Consider the following 20,649-nt stretch of genomic DNA (forward strand, 5'->3'; position numbering starts at 1 on the left):
ATAGTTTTGAATCCTTAGTGGATGACTACAATTCTAGATATTTTCCAAAAACCTACGAGCCTAAAGAAGGTGAATTAATTGATTGGACTTCGGAGTAATTAATTACTTTATAATCCATTTTCCTCGATCCAAAAAAAAAAAGTCAAACCTTGTTTAATGATGAGCAAAGGTCCGAGGAGAGAGGCAAGTGTGTGGGCCCTCAAACCCGTAATGAGCGCGTGAGAAGTCAAACAGAAACTACTACTGCCGACGTGGCAGAATCCCACTCGTTCGCTCAGCTTCCCCCCGAAAGCAAATTACTATTAGAATTTGATTTATTAAAATTCCGTTTCCCATTTCAACGGAGTCGGCGGTCGCCGTTCCCCTCTTCTCTTCTATATAAATAAATTATAAATTCAATATTTTTCATTAATATCATTTTTTAAAATTCTTTTACGAATCTCGGCGGCAAAAGAAAAAATGGCCTCGATTTCCACGCCCTATGTTCCTCCCGCGCTTCTTCCTAATTCACGGCCGTTGCAGAGGCGTTTCCGATCCTCCGCCGCCTTTTCACCGTCATCGAATCGGTCTCCGTCCGTCGTTTCGGCACTTTCCGGCCACCGCATCGCCAATTCTGCGCCGGTACGCTACGCTGTCGATTAGAATCATATATCTATTTCCAATTTCATAAGTTTCGGGAAAACGCAAATTCTCTCTGTTTGTTTTGTTGTAATTTTGCAGCGATTTGATATTTGAGATTTGAAATGATTGGTTTGATATTGTTTTCAGTCAAGAAGTGGATCGTATACGGTTGGGGATTTCATGACGAAGAAGGGGAATCTGCAGGTCGTGAAGCCTTCTACGACCATCGACGAAGGTATCTAGGATTATGATTTAATTTATTGTATTTTCTGCTAGAATTTGGTCTTTTTTCTTGATTATAAGTCTGTGTTTAAACGAAACAGCATTGGAGGTTCTTGTAGAGAACAAATTATCTGGGTTCCCTGTAGTTGACGGCGACTGGAAACTGGTAATTTTACCCCTATTTCATTTTCTTTTAAATATAAGTTATTTCAAGAGTACAAGTTTTTTTTTTGTTTTTTTTGTTTTTTTATAAAATACACTTTTAGTCCAATTTCTATTTGGTCTGTAAGTTTAAAAACGGAACAATTTGATCTCTAACCTATAAAAAATAGTTCTAAAAGATCCATGAGTCCAACTTCTATTAGTATATTTAACATAAAATGACGTGGCAGTTAAATTGATGAGTGAACTTCATAATGCTTCAAACTACAACATTTCGTTAAATATACTAATAGAAGTTTGACTTCAGGGATGTTTTAGAACCATTTTTTAAAGGTCGGGGACTAAACTGTTAGTTGTGAGCGATCGAACTCACAATCAAATATATGTCAATTACAACTAAACTATGCTTTATTTGACTATTAATTGATTATATTTGATGATACAGGTGGGTGTTGTTTCAGATTACGACTTGTTAGCCGTGGACTCCATTTCAGGTACATAAATATTTAATATTTCAATAAACTATAGTAGTGATTAATGAAAATGAAATAAATACAGAAATTAAAAAACTGAAATAATTATAGTTTAATATATATATTTTTTAGGTGTAGGTGGTGGGGACTGGGAGACTAATATATTTCCAGATGTCAACATTAGCTGGAAAGTAAGTCAGATTTTTTTTACTCTGCCATTTTATCCAATTTAACTTATATATTGTTAATAATTAGAATGATTTTTAAATTTGATTGAATATTGGCAGAGCTTCAAGGAGATACAGAAATTGGTAAGCAAGACCAACGGGGAAGTTATTGGAGATTTGATGACGCCTGCTCCATTGGTTGTTCGTGAAACCACAGACTTGGAAAATGCTGCCAGGTATTTTAATTTAGTTCAAAATACACTTTTTGGTTAATCAGATTTAGATTTGAATGTAGTGTTTTGAAGATTCTTAAAATACATTTTTAGTCTCTAAAATTAAGAAAAAAAAGTCATAAATGGTCCTGAGTCATTTTGACCGGTAGTCTGACATGATAACTCATGATCTTTGTTGGTGTTGTAGTCATTTCATCTCAAAATTATTGGTTATGAGAGGAGCAGCTCATTTATATTATAAATCTTTGTTAGAATTTTTATCTTTTCAATGTAAGATCCTTGACAGTTGAATCTTATTAACTCTTCTTTGTTGTGAAAATGGTTGAGATCGAATAGAGTAGGATCACAGCTAAAATAAATTGAGAAAAAGTCATGAAGAAGAAGAAGGGGAAGAATATGACACATAATTTTACTTGGAAAACCCTAAGGGGTCGTTTGTTTCGTGGGAATCCAAGATTCCCGTAAGACGGGCATCTGGATTCCCACGTTTGTTTTGCATACTCGGGTATCTCGAGATGTCTGGGTATCCTAAGATGTCTATACGAGAGACATTTTACGATTTTTTGATACCCTTTTGAAACACGGGTTTCCAAGATTCCCTTGTTGAGGGTATCCATCTTTTACATTTTTGCCCTCTATTTTTTTCTTTATATATTTTCTCTCATCAATTTTTTTTTAAATTTTCCTAAAATATTTCTTTATTTTTGTTTTTAAATTTATAATAAAAATAAATTAATATACTCATCGTTTAATAAATAACTTTATATAAGTATATTTGTACATTAGATTTAGATGTAAAATAAACTACAATTAAATTATATAATATATCAATTTATTTTAATATTGTGAAGGAATTACATTATTAATAATATTTATTATCATAAATATATAATTGTAAAACAACAATTTTTTTACAGCTAACATACCCGTGATATTTTTCCTCTTAAAAAAAAATATAATGTGATGATATGATTAATAAATTTTACCCAAGATAATATAAATTATATAACTGTCATTTTTTGAAACTATTAAAGTTGAAAATGAAACTTATATTAAATTAATAATGAATTAATTTGTTCTACAAAATAACATATAAAAAATAAAAATATTAAATTAATTCAAATATATAAATCTATTATATTAGATGAATTTATAAATTATATAAATATTTGTGAGGGTATTTTTGGAACATTCTATAAATTTAACAATCCTACAAAACAAACGTGACTAACGTGGTTATCTGAAGATGCCAGACATCTAATATTTCATATATTTAAAATTCTAGGCATCTCTAGATGCCGATCATCTACATTCCCGAAAATCAAACGGCACATAAACGAATTAGGTATATGAACAAAATTTTTCATAGGAAGAAGCTCTCTCTATCTTTATCTCACCAAACTTCACACTTGCACAAAACATACTTGGCCATCAAATAAATTTCGATGACTACAAATATGCCACATATTAATCTTGAACATAGTGTATCATCAAGTGGTCAAAAATTTATCAACATCTTGGTTTTGGATAAAGTGATAATCTAGTAGCTACAGTTTTGTTGCATCTTGACTTTGGATAAAGTGTTCAATCTCACACAGCTTATGGTGAATTCAATTCTCAAAGAAAACTTCCACGATTTTTAGTGACTTCAATCCTTAGAAAAAAAGAGAGAGAAAAAACTTCTTTAAAATGTTTGACAAAATATTTAATATTATTTAACCTTGTTTATATGAATATGAAAAGTTTAGAGATCAAATTTGTAACGCAACTAATATATCTTTTTTTTTTCACTGTGATATAGGCTGTTGCTCGAAACAAAGTTCCATAGTTTGCCGGTGGTAGACTGTGATGGGAAGCTGGTAACTTTTTTTAATTTTTTTTTTTTTTTAATCTTCTTCTCTCCCATTTTCCCTTTCCATCAAAAGAGCAGTACTTGTATTTTTTCATATCAAAACTTATGGGTTTCTTTTTACCAAATTGTTTCTTTGGAAGGTGGGGAACATTACCAGAGAAGACATAGTAAAAGCGGGTCTGCAGATCATGAAACGTACTCAAACTTAAATATGATTCAGAAGACACACCGTTGAAAAGACTACCTTTAGAAGAATGTATTTATAGATATAGGAGGAATTACAAATTCATTTCCCAAAAATTAATATACGCATAAATTTTGACCCATTTATAGCATTATTTGCTATATTAATTATAAGCCACATATGATTCATTTTTCTTTGTTCAAGAATGTGATTTCATTTTAAGGAACTTCATTTTCTACTTTATTTTTTTTAGAGTGGCTGACCTCTAAATTGATCAATTCAATATTTACAAGCATTTGCGGGGTTTTAAATTTATTTAATACCCATGTCCACAAAAATAAAACCCGCAATCTACATGTACAAAGACATCTACAAAGACATCGAGTGTCAATACACGATGTTCAATTTGAATTAGCAAATGCACGAAGCTGAAAATAAATTAAAAAAAAAGTTAGGAAGAAAAATGCTCTAACTAGTGACAACTTTAAGTAATATGCAGTCAGTGAAGAGTTGTAGACATATTCAATTAACAAAACTTAGAAATAAGTTGACTAAACTTGTCTGCATCAAATGTATTATTTGTCCTCGAAATAGTCAAGTATAAAAGGCACTCAATCAACTGATGATAAACAAATGATCAAATACCAAATCAAAATTAGAAGTTGTTAAAAATAGCCGTCGACTCCTGCTTGTTCTTGTCACTCGGCGGCCGACGACTAGCATAAGTCGACGTTCATGCAGGAGAATTATTCAATTTTTTGATCTTTGGAGATCCAGAAGAGTCGATGCTGGACCGATTTAGCTCCTGAAATATATGACATTCTTGATCCTTTCTTTTACTAGTCTTCTCGGTTGGAATCATAAATGAGTTGTCTCCACTCTGATGATCTTTTCTATAGGTCGAACTAGTGTGAGCGACTGAAATGCGGTAGGGTCTTCAAGCCCCAGGCTCGATTCTCGAGATTCATGGGCCGTCTCGCCAAGACCTTCGATCTGAACCTTGCAGATTAAGCCATCTATTAAGCCGTCTAAGTCAAGTCCATCTAAGCCAGCCTTAGCCAGTGTATCGACGGGTGAGTCTTGCAGTCAAGCTCCCTTCTGCCTTTACACTCGATGGCGACCCCAACTATCTCCAAAATGGTATGAAATTATCCGTTTTTGACATAACCCTCACGACTTTACTGTTGGTTTTACTAAAAATACCTCGTACCAATGGAGATAATTGTCCTCTTTTATATATCATGGAACATTCCCTTTTCTAATAAATGTGAGACTTTGTTTGCGTTCCCTCACAAACGCAAAGAAGTTTGGAGCATGAAATGTAGATCCATAGGAACAGTAGCATGTAGATCCATAGGAACAGTAGCTTCCTGTTCTAGTCCAACGAAGAACGAACTCCTTGTCATGATCTAGAATGAGGAATGAACGTTCCTTGTCAAGATATCGAATGAGGAACGCTTTTAATGTTTCAAATATGGACAAAGATTCCTGGGTGATAGCTAGTGGGTACATTATGTTGGAGAGCAAAACAAAATCTCATATTTTTTTGGCAAATGTCAAACAAAGTTCATATAAGAATATCTCTGGTATATTAACGAGAACAATTATCTCAATTTGAATAAGTATTTTAGAGGAACAAAAAACAAAGCATATATATTGAATCTCATGGACAAAAAAATGCCGATTTTAAAATTCACAAGAATAAGAGACCAAAATTTATTTTATAAAAAGAAAAAAAAGCAGTCAACGTCGAGAAGGCACGTGGTTGTGGTCCCAAGTGTGGGGTTTTTGACTTTTTGTGTGTGTTGGTACTCTACTCGGAACATCAATAATAAGTTAGCGGGCATGCTGCATGACGCAACTGCTTACGTCATCACGTTGTCTTCTATTCAATCCTCATGCCCAAACTCTTAAAAGATTACTAGAAAAAGAAAAATATAAATATAAATTCAAACCAAAGTATAGGAATCAAAATATATAACAAAGTATACTCATCATCATTCTTTCAACAATAGAAAACCAATTTGCATGATTATTATGACAATCTTGCTACTCACCAAAATTTTTTTGAAATCAAAATCAAAATCCCTTACTAAAATTGTAAATGGAATCATAAGCATATATATAATTACTTAGTATAATACAAAACCAATTTCCTTTGTAAGAGGGCACCATCAATTCGGAGGAACTTATTCCCTTTAGTGACTCCAACCTAGAATTCAAAGAAATCTGGGCAGACACCATTGAAAAGCTTGATTCTGAAAACAAAAATCTAACCGCTATTATCTGTTGGGCTTTGTGGAATGACTAAAACCTTCTTCGTCAACCGAAGCAGCTTCCCCCTACTAAGGCAAAATGTGTGTGGATCTCAGATTATGCTTCCTCGTATATCTCGGCACAGGGCTTAAATCGGCGACCTATCATTTCTAGCGTGCACCTTCTGTCGCTCAGTTGGAACCCATCAGCGTCGAGTCTGGTTTCACTTTGCGTCGATGCTGCAACATTATCGCGGCGTGGGTATAATCATCCGAGACTCTTTTGGCAACATTATCGCGGCTTCTTCTGTACATATCCCTGCTTTGCACAATCCTTTGCTTGCTGAAATTCGAGCAATTCTAGAAGGTTTACAGTTTGCCTTATCCTTTAGAATCAGATTGTTTAACGGCCATCAAGCAGGTGAATTGAGAAGAAACAACTCTATTTGATGAGTTAAATTGAATCTTGGATGTGTGGAGTTTGCAACATCTTTTTGCTGAAGTGTCCTCTTCCTTTTGGTTCTCAATTTTCCATCCTGACTTATACATGTTTCTCAACATCAATTGTAGCCCACATGGCAAGTTTATTTCTTAATAAAATTCCCTTTCAAAAATAAAAAACCAATTTCCAAATTTATTTATTTATAAAATTAAGTTGCTATGAATCATTCCATTAAAAAAGAAGGGAAAAATCAATTTAGAAAACAATTTTCATGCCATGAAAACCCAAATTTCTTACTCGGTAAAGGCCCAGAAACAATTCCACTCATCTCTCTCAGCTTCTATAAATTCCCACTTCCATTTCCATCGTCGTCTTCTACACGATCTGCAACTATTTTTCTTCAATGGAAACAGTAGTAATGGGCAGTGACAGCACTCAGCTTCACATGTTCTTGTTCCCTTTCTTGGCTCACGGCCACATCATCCCCATGGTCAACATGGCCAAGCTCTTTGCCTCCCGCGGTGTCAAGATCACCATCGTCACAACTCCTCTTAATTCCATCTCCATTTATAAATCAATTCGCAACTTCCAATCTCGGATTCAGCTTCTGCTCCTCAAATTCCCTTCTGCAGAAGTAGGCCCGCCAGATGGTTGTGAAAATTCCGACTCCATTCTCACCCCTGATTTGCTCCCCAAATTCATGTCTGCTTTGAATTTGCTTCGAACCCAATTTGAGGAGGCTGTGTCCCAGCACCGCCCCCATTGCCTTGTGGCCGAAACGTTCTTCCTGTTGGGATAATGGAGCCAAAACAGATGATCCGTGTCCTACGAGGAAAATGATTTTCAAACACTACTACCAATCAGGAAGGAGTAGATATTATTGTCTTATAAGGATTACGATATTATTTTCCAATATTGTTTTCCTATAAGGATGGAGATATTTGACCTCTTAAAATATTTTTGTTAAGGTTTTATTGGTACAGAGTCCAAATAAGGAAATTTGGGTGGTTCTGGGGTGTGTAAAAAAAGAATTTTGTATCCTGTGGGTTTTAGTGAGAATATTTTCAATTGTGTAATGCTAGGGAGCTATTGTCAAGGTACTTAGAAGCAAGATAGTAATATCTTGAGTGAGATGTAATGTTTCCAACTATAGTTGGACCTGTTTTTTTTGAAGAAGATTGGACCTAGTCCCAATATAGGGGCGAACCAGTATAATCTGTGTGGTGTTAAGCTTTTTATCCCTATCTATTGTTATTACTTATCTGTTTTTAGCCTGTAGAATGGGAAAATAAAATAATTCCTTTTCGAAGAAAAAGAATCGATTGATCTATATTATTTTTTTCCCAACATTTCCTTTGGACAGACGATGTCGCTGACAAATTTGGGATCCCAAGGCTCATTTTCCACGGGACCGGCTTTTTCTCCCTCTCTGCTTCTGAACTCATGCGAATCCACGAGCCTTACAATCGTGTTTCATCCGACACTAAGCCTTTTCTCATCCCTCATCTCCCCGGAGAGATTACTTTGACCAGATTGCAGCTCCCGGAGTTGGTTCGAGCCAATGTGAAAAATGAACTAACCGATTTTTTGGACGGTTAAAAAGTCAGAATCCGATTGTTACGGGATTGTTGTGAATAGTTTTTACGAGCTGGAGGCAGAGTATGCTGATTGCTACAGGAATGTGTTGGGAAGAAAAGCGTGGCATATTGGCCCACTTTCTTTAAGCAATAAGGAAATCCAAGAGAAAGCCCAGAGAGGAAGGGAATCCGCCATTGACGAGCACGAGTGCTTGAAATGGCTCGATTCTAAGAAACCCAATTCGGTTGTGTATGTTTGTTTTGGAAGCATGGCCAAATTCAACTCTGATCAGTTGAAGGAGATCGCAATTGGGCTCGAAGCTTCTGGGTAAGAGTTCATATGGGTGGTGAGGAAGGGGAAAGAGGAAGAAAAAGACTAATACACTCCGACAATCAGTAGGTTGCTCCTCCATCAGAAGGTTTGTCCCCCTTAGACGCAAGTGATAGGCTGTAGCCCTCGAAGTTCTACCCATACAACCTTGGAGGTGACACGCCCATACGCACGCGCAACGTACATTGCTAATCGTTTGTGGTCGTGCACCTTACTCTTATCCCTAGTGCTCGACACGTACCCTATTTGAATTTCTCTCTCAACCGAAATTGTGGGGGTGTTTTGCAAAAGCAAAAAATGTTAAATACGAGAAACTGTAATTGATATATATATTAAACCTCCATTTATGTAAAAGGTTCTGACTTAGTATTGCACAATTAGAGCATTTTGTATAAATGATAGTCTAATGGATTTTATAAATTTACTTACTTTTGGACTTAGCCTATACAATAAGTAAATTTAGAAGATTTGCGATGAAAAACTTATTGGAAAGCGTCAATACGAGTATTTAGATATCAAAAATGACGGGTTACACTCGTACTAGGAGGATAAAGTGATGAAATTTTGATTTTTGATACTACTTATTCGAAATCCAAAGGTGGATAATATTCAATGTAATATGAATTCAAGTGCAACTTGTAACATATAATAGTAAATCAAGACATAATACCATAAGATAATTTCTCTCCAATTGAATTATATCAATTGATTACGTGAAATCAAAAAAAAAATATTGCGAATCCGCTTACAAAAGCTTTGACAAGAGAACAAGTGAAAATGTCTTTAATAGGAATAAGTTTGAAGCCTATAATATAAGAGTTGACATAACAGTAACCCAACCTAATTAAATGGAGATCCTAAGATCTAGGTTGAAAAGGAAAACAAATTTATGTATACAACTTGGGAGAGCACTACGAAGAAATCATAAATTCCTAATCATTCCTATTATTAAATTAGTGCCAATTTCGAAATATGTTTTTAATGACTCTTTAGTTCTTTTATAAGAATGAGAACCAGGATGCTCTTTAAAGAAGTCACCTATGTGGCTGTGAAAGAGCCGTTTCTATGAAAATTTTTCGAAACTTAATTCTCTAAAAACACTCATGAAACCATGCAATATTTAGTGTCAAAATGAATACAAACATGAGAACTAATAGTATTTCAAAGAATATCTATGAGAACTGATAGCTACTGATAAGCTATGTAAACTCTATAATTTTTACTAAGGAAAGTTGAAAGTCCTAGACTACTTATTCTGACATAGTTATTCTTTTTGAGTAATAGTGCATGCTTTAAAATAAATTTTATTCATGCAGTGGATTGCTATAATCTATGAATAAAATTATTTTTAATAAAAATGAAGAATCCTAACTTTTCATGAAATGTTGTCTTTTGTAAAAGTTATGTTATTCTTTTATCAAAATACATAACTTTACATGAAAAAGTATGATTATTTGACTGGCCACAAATAGTCTATACATACGGGATTCATTGTTTGTAATTGAAAACAGAAAAATATTCCCTCAAAATTGTCTTCTCCTTTTGTTGTATGATTACTTAAATACCACTGTTCATCGAGTTCTATGATTAGGTGTTGCACTAACAGGTTGGTAATCTGTCCTATTCTAGAAGACAATTGTTCATAAACCTTAGGATCATTGAAAGAACAAAATTATCTTAAGGAAACAACACTAGTGTTGGGTTCAAATTGTTTATTTCTCGTATTTTCTTAAGTTTCTTTACATTTTGCACTAATATTTGCTTATTAAATATAAAATTGAAAGTGTAGGAATCTATCAGACACAACAGTGTGAAAGTCTAAAGACATGTTAGACCCACAAAGATATATTAAACTGCAAAATTAAAAAAAATAATCGTTTATTAGACACTTTGAAGTAAAAAAATCAAAATCAAATAAAGAAATCTTAAATTTGCACAAAAAAAAAGGGAAAAAAATTAGTTCCATCTCCTTGGATAAGTTGGCTATCATAGCTTCTTGTTGTTAATTTTTCACTTCAAATTCCTAGAAAATGTTTCAAAAGTTATGGTCGTCTTCAATTTCATTGTCCAACAAAGACACAATATATGAAAATAGTCGATAAAAAAACATCCAACACAACTAGAATAATAAGTACTTTTAGAAATAATATTGTACAATTACAAAAACCATCACAATTAACAACAATTCTTGAGAAAAAAAAAACTTAAGTAATTAAGAATTAATAACACCAAAAATTTCAATAGGTAGCTTAACTTTTTTTTTTAATATTGATAAAAATATGTATTTTTTATTTTTATTTTTTAATAATAATTTCAGACATTAGTGATTCGTCAGCCTCTAAATTCAAATAATTTAAGATACCCTGAATAAATTACATGGATGAGATCAAAGCTTAGTTCTTCATTTATTAATAATATTATTATTTTAAAAAGAACTAAGACGTCAGAAACACAAAACCAACTTCCATGATTTATTATAAAATTAAGATGCATTGAATCATTCCATTAAAAGAGAAAAAAAAAAAAAAAGCAATTTAGAAAGCAATTTTGGTGCCCTGAAAACCCATCTGTAAAGGCAAAGAAACAATTCCAGTCATCTCTTTCAACTTCTATAAATTTCCACTTCCATTTCCTTCTTCTGCATCTTCCTGTTCTTCACGATCTGCAACTCGTTTTCTTAATTTCTTCAATCGAAACGGCAGTAATGGACAGTGGCAGCACTCAGCTTCACATGTTCTTGTTCCCATTCATGGCTCACGGCCACATCATCCCCATGGTCGACATGGCCAAGCTCTTCGCTTCCCGTGGCGTCAAGATCACCATCGTCACAACCCCTCTCAATTCCATCTCCATTTCTAGATCAATTCGCAACTTTCAATCTCGGATTCAGCTTCTGCTCCTCAAATTCCCTTCTGCAGAAGCAGGCCTGCCAGATGGTTGTGAAAATGCCGACTCCATTCTCACCCCTGATTTGCTCCCCAAATTCATGTCTGCTTTGAATTTGCTTCAACTCCGATTCGAGGAGGCTGTGTCCGAGCACCGCCCAAATTGCCTTGTGGCCGGCACGTTCTTCCCTTGGACAGACGACGTCGCTGCCAAATTCGGGATCCCCAGACTCACATTCCACGGCACCAGTTTTTTCTCCCTCTCTGCTTCTGAACTCATGCGAATCCACGAGCCTTACAACCGTGTTTCATCCGACACTGAGCCTTTTCTCATCCCTCATCTCCCCGGAGAGATTAATCTCACCAGATTGCAGCTCCCGGAGTTCATTCGAGCGAATGTGACAAATGAAATAACCGATTTTTTGGACAGGGTTAAGAAGTCAGAATCCGATTGTTATGGGATTGTTGTGAACAGTTTTTACGAGCTGGAGGCAGAGTATGCTGATTGCTACAGGAATGTGTTGGGAAGAAAGGCGTGGCATATTGGCCCACTTTCTTTATGCAATAAGGAAACCCAAGAGAAAGCCCATAGAGGGAGGGAATCCGCCATTGACGAGCACGAGTGCTTGAAATGGCTCGATTCTAAGAAACCCAATTCGGTTGTGTATGTTTGTTTTGGAAGCATGGCCAAATTCAACTCTGATCAGCTGAAGGAGATCGCAATTGGGCTTGAAGCTTCTGCGCAGGAGTTCATATGGGTGGTGCGGAAGGGGAAAGAGGAAGAAGAAGAAGAGGGCCAAAATTGGTTACCGGAAGGATTCGAACAGAGGACTGAAGGGAAAGGGATGATCATAAGAGGGTGGGCGCCGCAGGTTCTGATTCTTGATCATCCGGCGGTGGGTGGATTCGTGACGCACTGTGGGTGGAATTCGACTCTTGAAGGAGTAACTGCCGGCGTTCCGATGGTGACGTGGCCGGTCGCCGCGGAGCAGTTTTACAATGAGAAACTGGTGAGTGAGGTGTTGAAAATTGGAATTCCAGTTGGGGTTCAGAAATGGGTGAGGACTGTGGGAGATTTCATCGGAAGGGAAGCTGTGGAGAAGGGGATAAGGAGAGTAATGGAGGGAGAAGAAGCAGAGGAGATGAGAAACAGAGCTAAAGAGTTGGCCAATATGGCGAGGAGGGCAGTTGCAGAGAATGGATCTTCATACTCCGATCTGGATGCTTTAATCAACGAATTGAAATGTTCAACAATTTAGAATCTGACTTCATTTGATTTCCAAGATACCAAAGAATCTCCAATAAAAATCCAAATTCTAGTAGTAGGATACGAGTGTCAATACGCGATGTTGAATTTAAATCAGCAAATGCACGAACTGAAAGGAAAATTAAGTTAGGAAGAAAAATGTTCTAACCCAGTGACAACTTTTAAGTAATGGATGAGTCGTATACATACCTAAGCTTTGTTAAGAATCTCAAGTTGAAAACAAAAGAGACCTAACAATGGTTTATAATAGTCATGGACTACTCTTTTTCATTGCCAATTGGTTTTGAGATAAACCCATGAATATTAATAAACTTCGAAATAATCAATCAAAATCGAAGTATGAAACAAAAAACAAAGTCTCTAGAATTATGTCAATGATTTTATTTATTAAGGTCAATCATCTCCATCAATGAACATTTAGAACTATCTTTTGAATCTCACAGACAAAAAATGTCAATTTTAAAATTTCACAAGACTAAATTAATATATACTTTGAAGTTGATATTTTGTGTCAAAAGAGAAAAAAAAATAAAAGGAAAAATAGTCAACCCCGAGAATGTGCTTATGTGGTTGCCAAGTCTTAGATTTTTCAATAAATATAGGTATAACCTTTCCTCGAAGGTGGAAAGTTGGATCTCCTGTCTTAAATAATTGTACTAAATTTTTTTTTTTCATTCCAAGGAAAAAAGAAAGTCTGGAATCTTTTACATTTTGTGTGTTTCGATACTCTACCGGGGAAATCCATTTAAGTCAGCGGGCAGGCTGCATGACGCAATTGCTTACGTTATCACACTTGACTTTAAAAAAATTATTGTATATTCACATGCTTGGCCATCACGTGTGTCCAAACTCTTTAAAAGTAACTCAAATATATGTATCAATAGGTAGCTTATTTTTTTTAATATTGATAAATATGTTTTTTTTTATTTTAGGTAATAAAAACATTTTTTTAAATAATAGTTTCAGACATTTGTGATTTGTCAGCCTCTAAATTCAAATAATTTAAGATACTTTATTCATGGATAAGATCAAAGCTTAGTTCTTAATTTATTATTATTATTATTTTAAAAAGAACTAATACAACAGAAAGACAAAACGAACGTCCATGATTTATTATAAAATTAAGATGCTTTGAATCATTCAATTAAAAAGAAAAAGAAGAGGGAAAAATCAATGTAGAACGCAATTTTAATGCCCCAAAAACCCAAATTTCTTATTCCGTAATGGCCAAGAAACAATTCCAGTCATCTCTTTCAACTTCTATAAATTTCCACTTCCATTTCCTTCTTCTCCATTCTTCCTGTTCTGTTCTTCACGATCTGCAACTCTTTTTCTTCATTTCTTCAATCGAAACGGCATTAATGGGCAGTGACGGCACTCAGCTTCACGTCTTCTTGTTCCCTTTCTTGGCTCACGGCCACATCATCCCCATGGTCGACATGGCCAAGCTCTTCGCCTCCCGCGGCGTCAAGGTCACCATCGTCACAACCCCTCTCAATTCCATCTCCATTTCTAAATCAATTCGCAACTTTCAATCTCGGATTCAGCTTCTGCTCCTCAAATTCCCTTCTGCAGAAGCAGGCCTGCCAGATGGTTGTGAAAATGCCGACTCCATTCTCACCCTTGATTTGCTCCCCAAATTCATGTCTGCTTTATATTTGCTTCAACCCCAATTCGAGGAGGCTGTGTCCGAGCACCGCCCCCACTGCCTTGTGGCCGACATGTTCTTCCCTTGGGCAGACGACGTCGCTGCCAAATTCGGGATCCCAAGGCTCATTTTCCACGGGACCGGTTTTTTCTCCCTCTCTGCTTCTGAACTCATGCGAATCCACGAGCCTTACAACCGTGTTTCATCCGACACTGAGCCTTTTCTCATCCCTCATCTCCCCGGAGAGATTGATCTCACCAGATTGCAGCTCCCGGAGTTCATTCGAGCGAATGTGACAAATGAAATAACCGATTTTTTGGACAGGGTTAAGAAGTCAGAATCCGATTGTTATGGGATTGTTGTGAACAGTTTTTACGAGCTGGAGGCAGAGTATGCTGATTGCTACAGGAATGTGTTGGGAAGAAAGGCGTGGCATATTGGCCCACTTTCTTTATGCAATAAGGAAACCCAAGAGAAAGCCCAGAGAGGGAGGGAATCCGCCATTGACGAGCACGAGTGCTTGAAATGGCTCGATTCTAAGAAACCCAATTCGGTTGTGTATGTTTGTTTTGGAAGCATGGCCAAATTCAACTCTGATCAGCTGAAGGAGATCGCAATTGGGCTTGAAGCTTCTGGGCAGGAGTTCATATGGGTGGTGCGGAAGGGGAAAGAGGAAGAAGAAGAAGAGGGCCAAAATTGGTTACCGGAAGGATTCGAACAGAGGACTGAAGGGAAAGGGATGATCATAAGAGGGTGGGCGCCGCAGGTTCTGATTCTTGATCATCCGGCGGTGGGTGGATTCGTGACGCACTGTGGGTGGAATTCGACTCTTGAAGGAGTAACTGCCGGCGTTCCGATGGTGACGTGGCCGGTCGCCGCGGAGCAGTTTTACAATGAGAAACTGGTGAGTGAGGTGTTGAAAATTGGAATTCCGGTTGGAGTTCAGAAATGGGTGAGGACTGTGGGAGATTTCATCAGAAGGGAAGCTGTGGAGAAGGGAATAAGGAGAGTAATGGAGGGAGAAGAAGCAGAGGAGATGAGAAACAGAGCAAAAGAGTTGGCCAAATTGGCAAGGATGGCAGTTGCGGAGAATGGATCTTCATACTCGGATTTGGATGCTTTGATCAACAAATTGAAAACTTCAGCAGTTTAAAATCCAAGCATTCAGTTTGCTCTTTTTGCTTCATTAGGTTTGATTCTTGCTGTTTTCGTGGGATAGGAATTCTAAATCACACCCCCTTAGTTTGGATACATATGCTATAGTCTGTTGAGTTAAACTTTAATTAACTGATTATTGCTATTTTTCTAAGGAAAAGTAGATGATAAATAGATTACTTAGCGCCTCTCTCTTAAATTTTGATGAAAAAAGAAATAAGTCGAAGTATTTTTTTTGTTTAAAAAATAAAATAAAAAAGGAAGAAGAACTGTCAAATTTTATGTTGTTTTGAATAAAAAGATGATATTGATCTGGTTTGAAATTTGTAATGGTTGTCCTGCGATTGGTGAGTGATGTAACAAATTTGAATACAAAACATTTTTTATACATTAGTACAACTAAGTGAGATAGGGATTTCTTGCACATGCCTATTGTTTTGATTTTTCTTTTTGTACAATTTTTTGTTGAAAGACTTTTTGTACAACTAAATGGGATGGAGATTTGAATATTTGTAAGATATATAATATGTTAATAATTTAGTCATATTCAAGTTGCATATATATTTTTATTTAGTTGGTTTGGAATAGTGGGAGTAATAACATCAATTTACATAATATCTTAATAATTGAGTCATATTCAACTTTGACACGTATATGTGTTATTTAGTGAGTTTGACGGGAGTAATAACATCAAATAAATATTTTATAAAAATAGCTAATATGATGAAATATATTTTTGAAGAAACTGTGAAGCCACATTTGATTCATTTTTTTTTAAAGAATGGGATTTGATGGAACTTCATTTCCTATGAAATGTAGAGCCCTTTTCCTTCTTTGTGTACAAAGGTAACTAACGTGGCCTTAATATATCCCCACATAATTTAAGTTGATAAATTTTTTGGTAAAAATTATCAAATATATTGATTTTGAAAAAAAAAATTCTTCTTAGTAATAGTTTCAGACTGTCAATATGAGCATAGTTCAATGATAATTGACGTATATCTATAATCGAGATAATCAAAAGGTCGTGAATTTGAATATTCCTATCCTTTGTGAACATGAACGAGACTTAGAACTTAGTTTATTCTTCAATTATTTTTTTATAAAAAAGAACCACTACATAAATGACAAAATCGATTTCCATGATTTTTTATAACAATACTTAGGTGTTTTTTCTACTTGACGATTGTTAAATGTCTGATAACTCTTTATTTTTTTAAAATACATAAAAAATGTCTCTTTATTGCTTTCTTTTAATCTTTCTATGTTTTAATGATAAAAAAATTAGTGGTAGCCAATAAAACGAGTGCTGACTAATAGATATTTAGGTATATTTCAAATTTATCATAAGATGCTTTGAATCATTCTATTAAAAAAAATAATGCCATAAAAACCCAAACTCTAATTTCTCATAAGAATAATAATTCCCCACTCAACGTACGATAAGAAATTTCCTGTTGACTATTCTTGTGAATGAGGGCTGGTTGCCCCTAGTAACCGAGCTGGATGGAGATTTAAAAAATTTGCATGCTCTTAATGTTGGGAAAAATATTAATCCTACCGATCTAATTAATTATGTCTTGACGCAAATCATAGATAAATAATTATATAATGAAATATAAAATAAAAATAAAAATACTAGAGAGTTATCTATTCTTAGGAATGTACCACAACACGGTAAGCGGTCCCATCTGAATTTTGGCTCTATATTCTAATACTTAATACCACTAGATATAGATTTGAGATACTTTTGTAGTCCATATCAGTAATCATTTATTTTCTTTCTTTACAAATAATATTAAAAATATATATAATAGGAGTGCCCAAATGCCGGCTTGAACGTAGTTGTGTAAGTAAAGAAGTGTGTGAGGGGCTGTCGCATGCAAATACCACTGAGCCAAAGAAATCCAAAATGTGTAATTTATTAAGAAAACAGGGGGGCTTTTTGGTAGCAATAATTAGGCGGTGCCCACAGATAAAATTTATCAGTTTCCCAAAATTTGTGATGGTGGCATGCAGCGGCAAGCCTGAAACTAAGTATTGCTGTTTTCCATTTCTTTCTTTTCTATTCAATTTCTCTCTTGATCTCTTCATCTCTTGAATCGGAAGGGCAGTAATGGGTTCTCAGCTTCACATCTTCCTCTTCCCTTTCTTGGCCGATGGCCACATCGTCCCCATCGTCGACATGGCCAAGCTCTTCGCATCTCGCGGCATCAAAATCACCATTCTCACAACTCCTCTCAGTTCCATCTCCATTTCTAAATCACTTCACAACTTCAATTCTCAGATTCAGCTTCTGCTGCTTGATCTCCCCTCTTCAGAAGCCGGCCTGCCAGGTGCTTGTGAAAATGCCGACTCCATTCTCACCCCTGCTTTGTTCTTCAAATTCATCTCCGCTATGGATTTGCTTCGGCCCCAACTGGAGCACGCTCTGATGGAGCATCGCCCCCATTGCCTCGTGGCCGATATGTTCTTCCCTTGGGCCAACGAAGTCGCTTCCAAATTTGGGACCCCCACGCTCATTTTCCACGGCTTTAGTTTTTTCGCCCTCTCTGCTTCTGAACTCATCTCAATTCACCAGCCTCACGACCACGTTTCATCTGATACTCACCCTTTTCTCATTCCTCATCTCCCCGGAGATATTAAGTTAACCAAAATGCAACTCCCCACATTCCCTCACGGAAATACTCTATCGGATGTTAGCAATTTTTTTGCCAAAATTAAACAATCGGAATCCGATTGTTACGGGATGGTTGTCAACAGTTTTTACGAGCTGGAGGCAGAGTATGCTGATTGCTACAGGAACGTGTTGGGAAGAAAGGCATGGCATATTGGCCCACTTTCTTTATGCAATAAGGAAACCCAAGAGAAAGCCCAGAGAGGGAGAGAATCCGCCATTGACGAGCAGGAGTGCATGAAATGGCTCGATTCGAAGAAACCCAATTCGGTTGTGTATGTTTGTTTTGGAAGCATGGTTAAATTCAACTCTGATCAGCTGATGGAGATCGCAATTGGGCTTGAAGCTTCTGGGCAGGAGTTCATATGGGTGGTGCGGAAGGGGAAAGAGGAAGAAGAAGAAGAGGGCCAAAATTGGTCATCGGAAGGATTCGAACAGAGGACTGAAGGGAAAGGGATGATCATAAGAGGGTGGGCGCCGCAGGTTCTGATTCTTGATCATCCGGCGGTGGGTGGATTCGTGACGCACTGTGGGTGGAATTCGACTCTTGAAGGAGTAACTGCCGGCGCTCCGATGGTGACGTGGCCGGTCGCCGCGGAGCAGTTTTACAATGAGAAACTGGTGAGTGAGGTGTTGAAAATTGGAGTTCCGATTGGGGTTGAGAAATGGGTGATGATTTCGGGAGATTTCGTGAGAAGGGAAGCTGTGGAGAAGGGGATAAGGAGAGTAATGGAGGGAGAAGAAGCAGAGGAGATGAGAAACAGAGCTAAAGAGTTGGCCAATATGGCAAGGATGGCAGTTGCAGAGAATGGATCTTCATACTCCGATCTGGATGCTTTGATCAACGAATTGAAATCTCTAACCGTTTGAAAACCTTTCATTTTGCTCATTGTGTTTCAATAGTTGAAAAGTAAATCACTGTTTTCCAGACGGGTAGGATTAGTGAGCCAAATTCATGTTTATTTCCAAAGTCCCAATATGCCCTAGCACTGTACAATTACTCTTTAGGATAGCAACCATATATATTTTGTTTTCAGCGTCTCTTCTGAGATGCATTAATTTTTTAATAAATATATTAGTTAAATAAGAAATTAATTAATTATAATTTTTTTAATATGTCATGTGAGAGTGGGAGATCGAATTTACGACTTTTTGTTAGAGATATATACGAATTACTGCTTTGACAATTAATGATAATTTTAATAATAATAAAAGAATGAATTTAATTAGAATTGTAAATAATAAATTATTAATCCATATATCGAAAAAATTTTCCAATTGTAAGCTTTATAAGGGAAAGTTAAAAATTAAAAACAAATAAATTAGCCAACTCGAGTTAATTTGTTCGGTTGGAACCATAGCGGTAATTTAGTTCAATTTTATTAAAGTTATGTCAACTTTGACAAAAACCAACCTAACCTAAATTTCATTTATACCCGTTATAAACTTCATGTTTAAGAGCAATTATAATGATAAATTTATAAGTAATAATTTATGTATACACTTTGTTCACATTTCGAAAAATATTTTAAAAAATCAATAACAAAATTAATAAAATATTATATAAATATTTAAAAATAATTTTGATTAATAATTCTATTAAAAATAAAATATCCATGCTTAAAATATTAGTTACTGAATAAATATTATTATATTTGCCAAAAATAGAAAATAAAAAATAAAAATTATTACATTTTTAATAACACATATAAAAATAATCTAAACTGTTTGTTTGTTTGTCTTTAATAATTTAGAGCACCAACACACCTCATACAATCTACAATCTATCAAGTTAATTCCCCTGAATCCATAGTTTTATCAAACTCTTTTTTCAATGTAATGTAAAAGTCGCATAATTATTTAAAGAAATGTATTTTATACAATAAATTAATTTACTATTTTGGTTAGTTTGCGTTGAATTAATAGTTTTTAAATTTGTTATTTAAAATATGTTAACTTTTTAAAACTCTATTGGCTAAGTTTAATTTAATGAAAAATTACCACGTGATGGTAATTAGTAAATAAACTTAATCGCACGATAAGAAATGAACAAATAATTAAATAAATCATTGATAATATTCATTTTGTGATAAACTACCTGTTGGGTTAATTTCTATAAAATAATTAAATTATTTTATCAGGTCATTTACTAAAAATTATCCGCTAATATGAATATATATTAAGGTCATGTTTACTTAGCAAGAATCAGAATGGAATGAATCAGAATAAAAATCAATCGGAATGAAAATTCTATTTCTTTAATGTTGTTTACCAGGAATTTATGGAATCAAGATCAAAATTTCTTTAATGTTGTTTGCCAAAACTGTCTGCAATCGAAATCAATTATATAACCATTACTAGTATACCCCTCTCATCTTTGAATTATAAATATATTATTGTGCTAATTTTTTTTAATTACAATAACAATAACAATAACAATAAATTTTAATTTATTTTATTACTATATGATTTATAGTAAATATTTTTTTATTATAACA

General features: G+C 35.2%; 4 protein-coding genes and 1 pseudogene across 4 annotated transcripts; all 5 read left to right on the forward strand.

Moving 5' to 3' along the window:
• The first annotated feature begins 387 nt into the window (after positions 1-387).
• LEJ1 (Cystathionine beta-synthase (CBS) family protein) lies at positions 388-4,056 on the forward strand. The gene is made up of 8 exons (XM_022299958.2): positions 388-621; positions 769-856; positions 945-1,009; positions 1,451-1,499; positions 1,611-1,669; positions 1,766-1,881; positions 3,680-3,737; positions 3,871-4,056. Exons 1-8 carry the CDS (start codon positions 460-462, stop codon positions 3,937-3,939), a joined length of 666 nt encoding a protein of 221 aa, XP_022155650.1. The 5' UTR covers positions 388-459; the 3' UTR covers positions 3,940-4,056.
• A 1,854-nt stretch (positions 4,057-5,910) lies between these two features.
• On the forward strand, positions 5,911-8,568 carry LOC111022738 (putative UDP-glucosyl transferase 73B6; annotated as a pseudogene).
• Positions 8,569-11,007: 2,439 nt separating this feature from the next.
• LOC111022760 (putative UDP-glucosyl transferase 73B6) lies at positions 11,008-12,920 on the forward strand. Its single transcript, XM_022300007.2, has one exon. It carries the CDS (start codon positions 11,224-11,226, stop codon positions 12,661-12,663), a length of 1,440 nt encoding a protein of 479 aa, XP_022155699.2. The 5' UTR covers positions 11,008-11,223; the 3' UTR covers positions 12,664-12,920.
• Positions 12,921-13,859: 939 nt separating this feature from the next.
• Positions 13,860-15,657, forward strand: LOC148211673 (putative UDP-glucosyl transferase 73B6). The gene has a single exon (XM_088122305.1). It carries the CDS (start codon positions 13,895-13,897, stop codon positions 15,470-15,472), a length of 1,578 nt encoding a protein of 525 aa, XP_087978431.1. The 5' UTR covers positions 13,860-13,894; the 3' UTR covers positions 15,473-15,657.
• A 1,784-nt stretch (positions 15,658-17,441) lies between these two features.
• On the forward strand, positions 17,442-19,200 carry LOC111022761 (UDP-glucose flavonoid 3-O-glucosyltransferase 7-like). Its single transcript, XM_022300008.2, has one exon. It carries the CDS (start codon positions 17,591-17,593, stop codon positions 19,019-19,021), a length of 1,431 nt encoding a protein of 476 aa, XP_022155700.1. The 5' UTR covers positions 17,442-17,590; the 3' UTR covers positions 19,022-19,200.
• Positions 19,201-20,649: the final 1,449 nt, after the last annotated feature.

Source organism: Momordica charantia, assembly GCF_013281855.1.
Source record: "Momordica charantia cultivar OHB3-1 chromosome 4 unlocalized genomic scaffold, Mcharantia_2.0 BLBB01000004.1, whole genome shotgun sequence".
NCBI classification, from domain to species: Eukaryota; Viridiplantae; Streptophyta; class Magnoliopsida; order Cucurbitales; family Cucurbitaceae; genus Momordica; species Momordica charantia.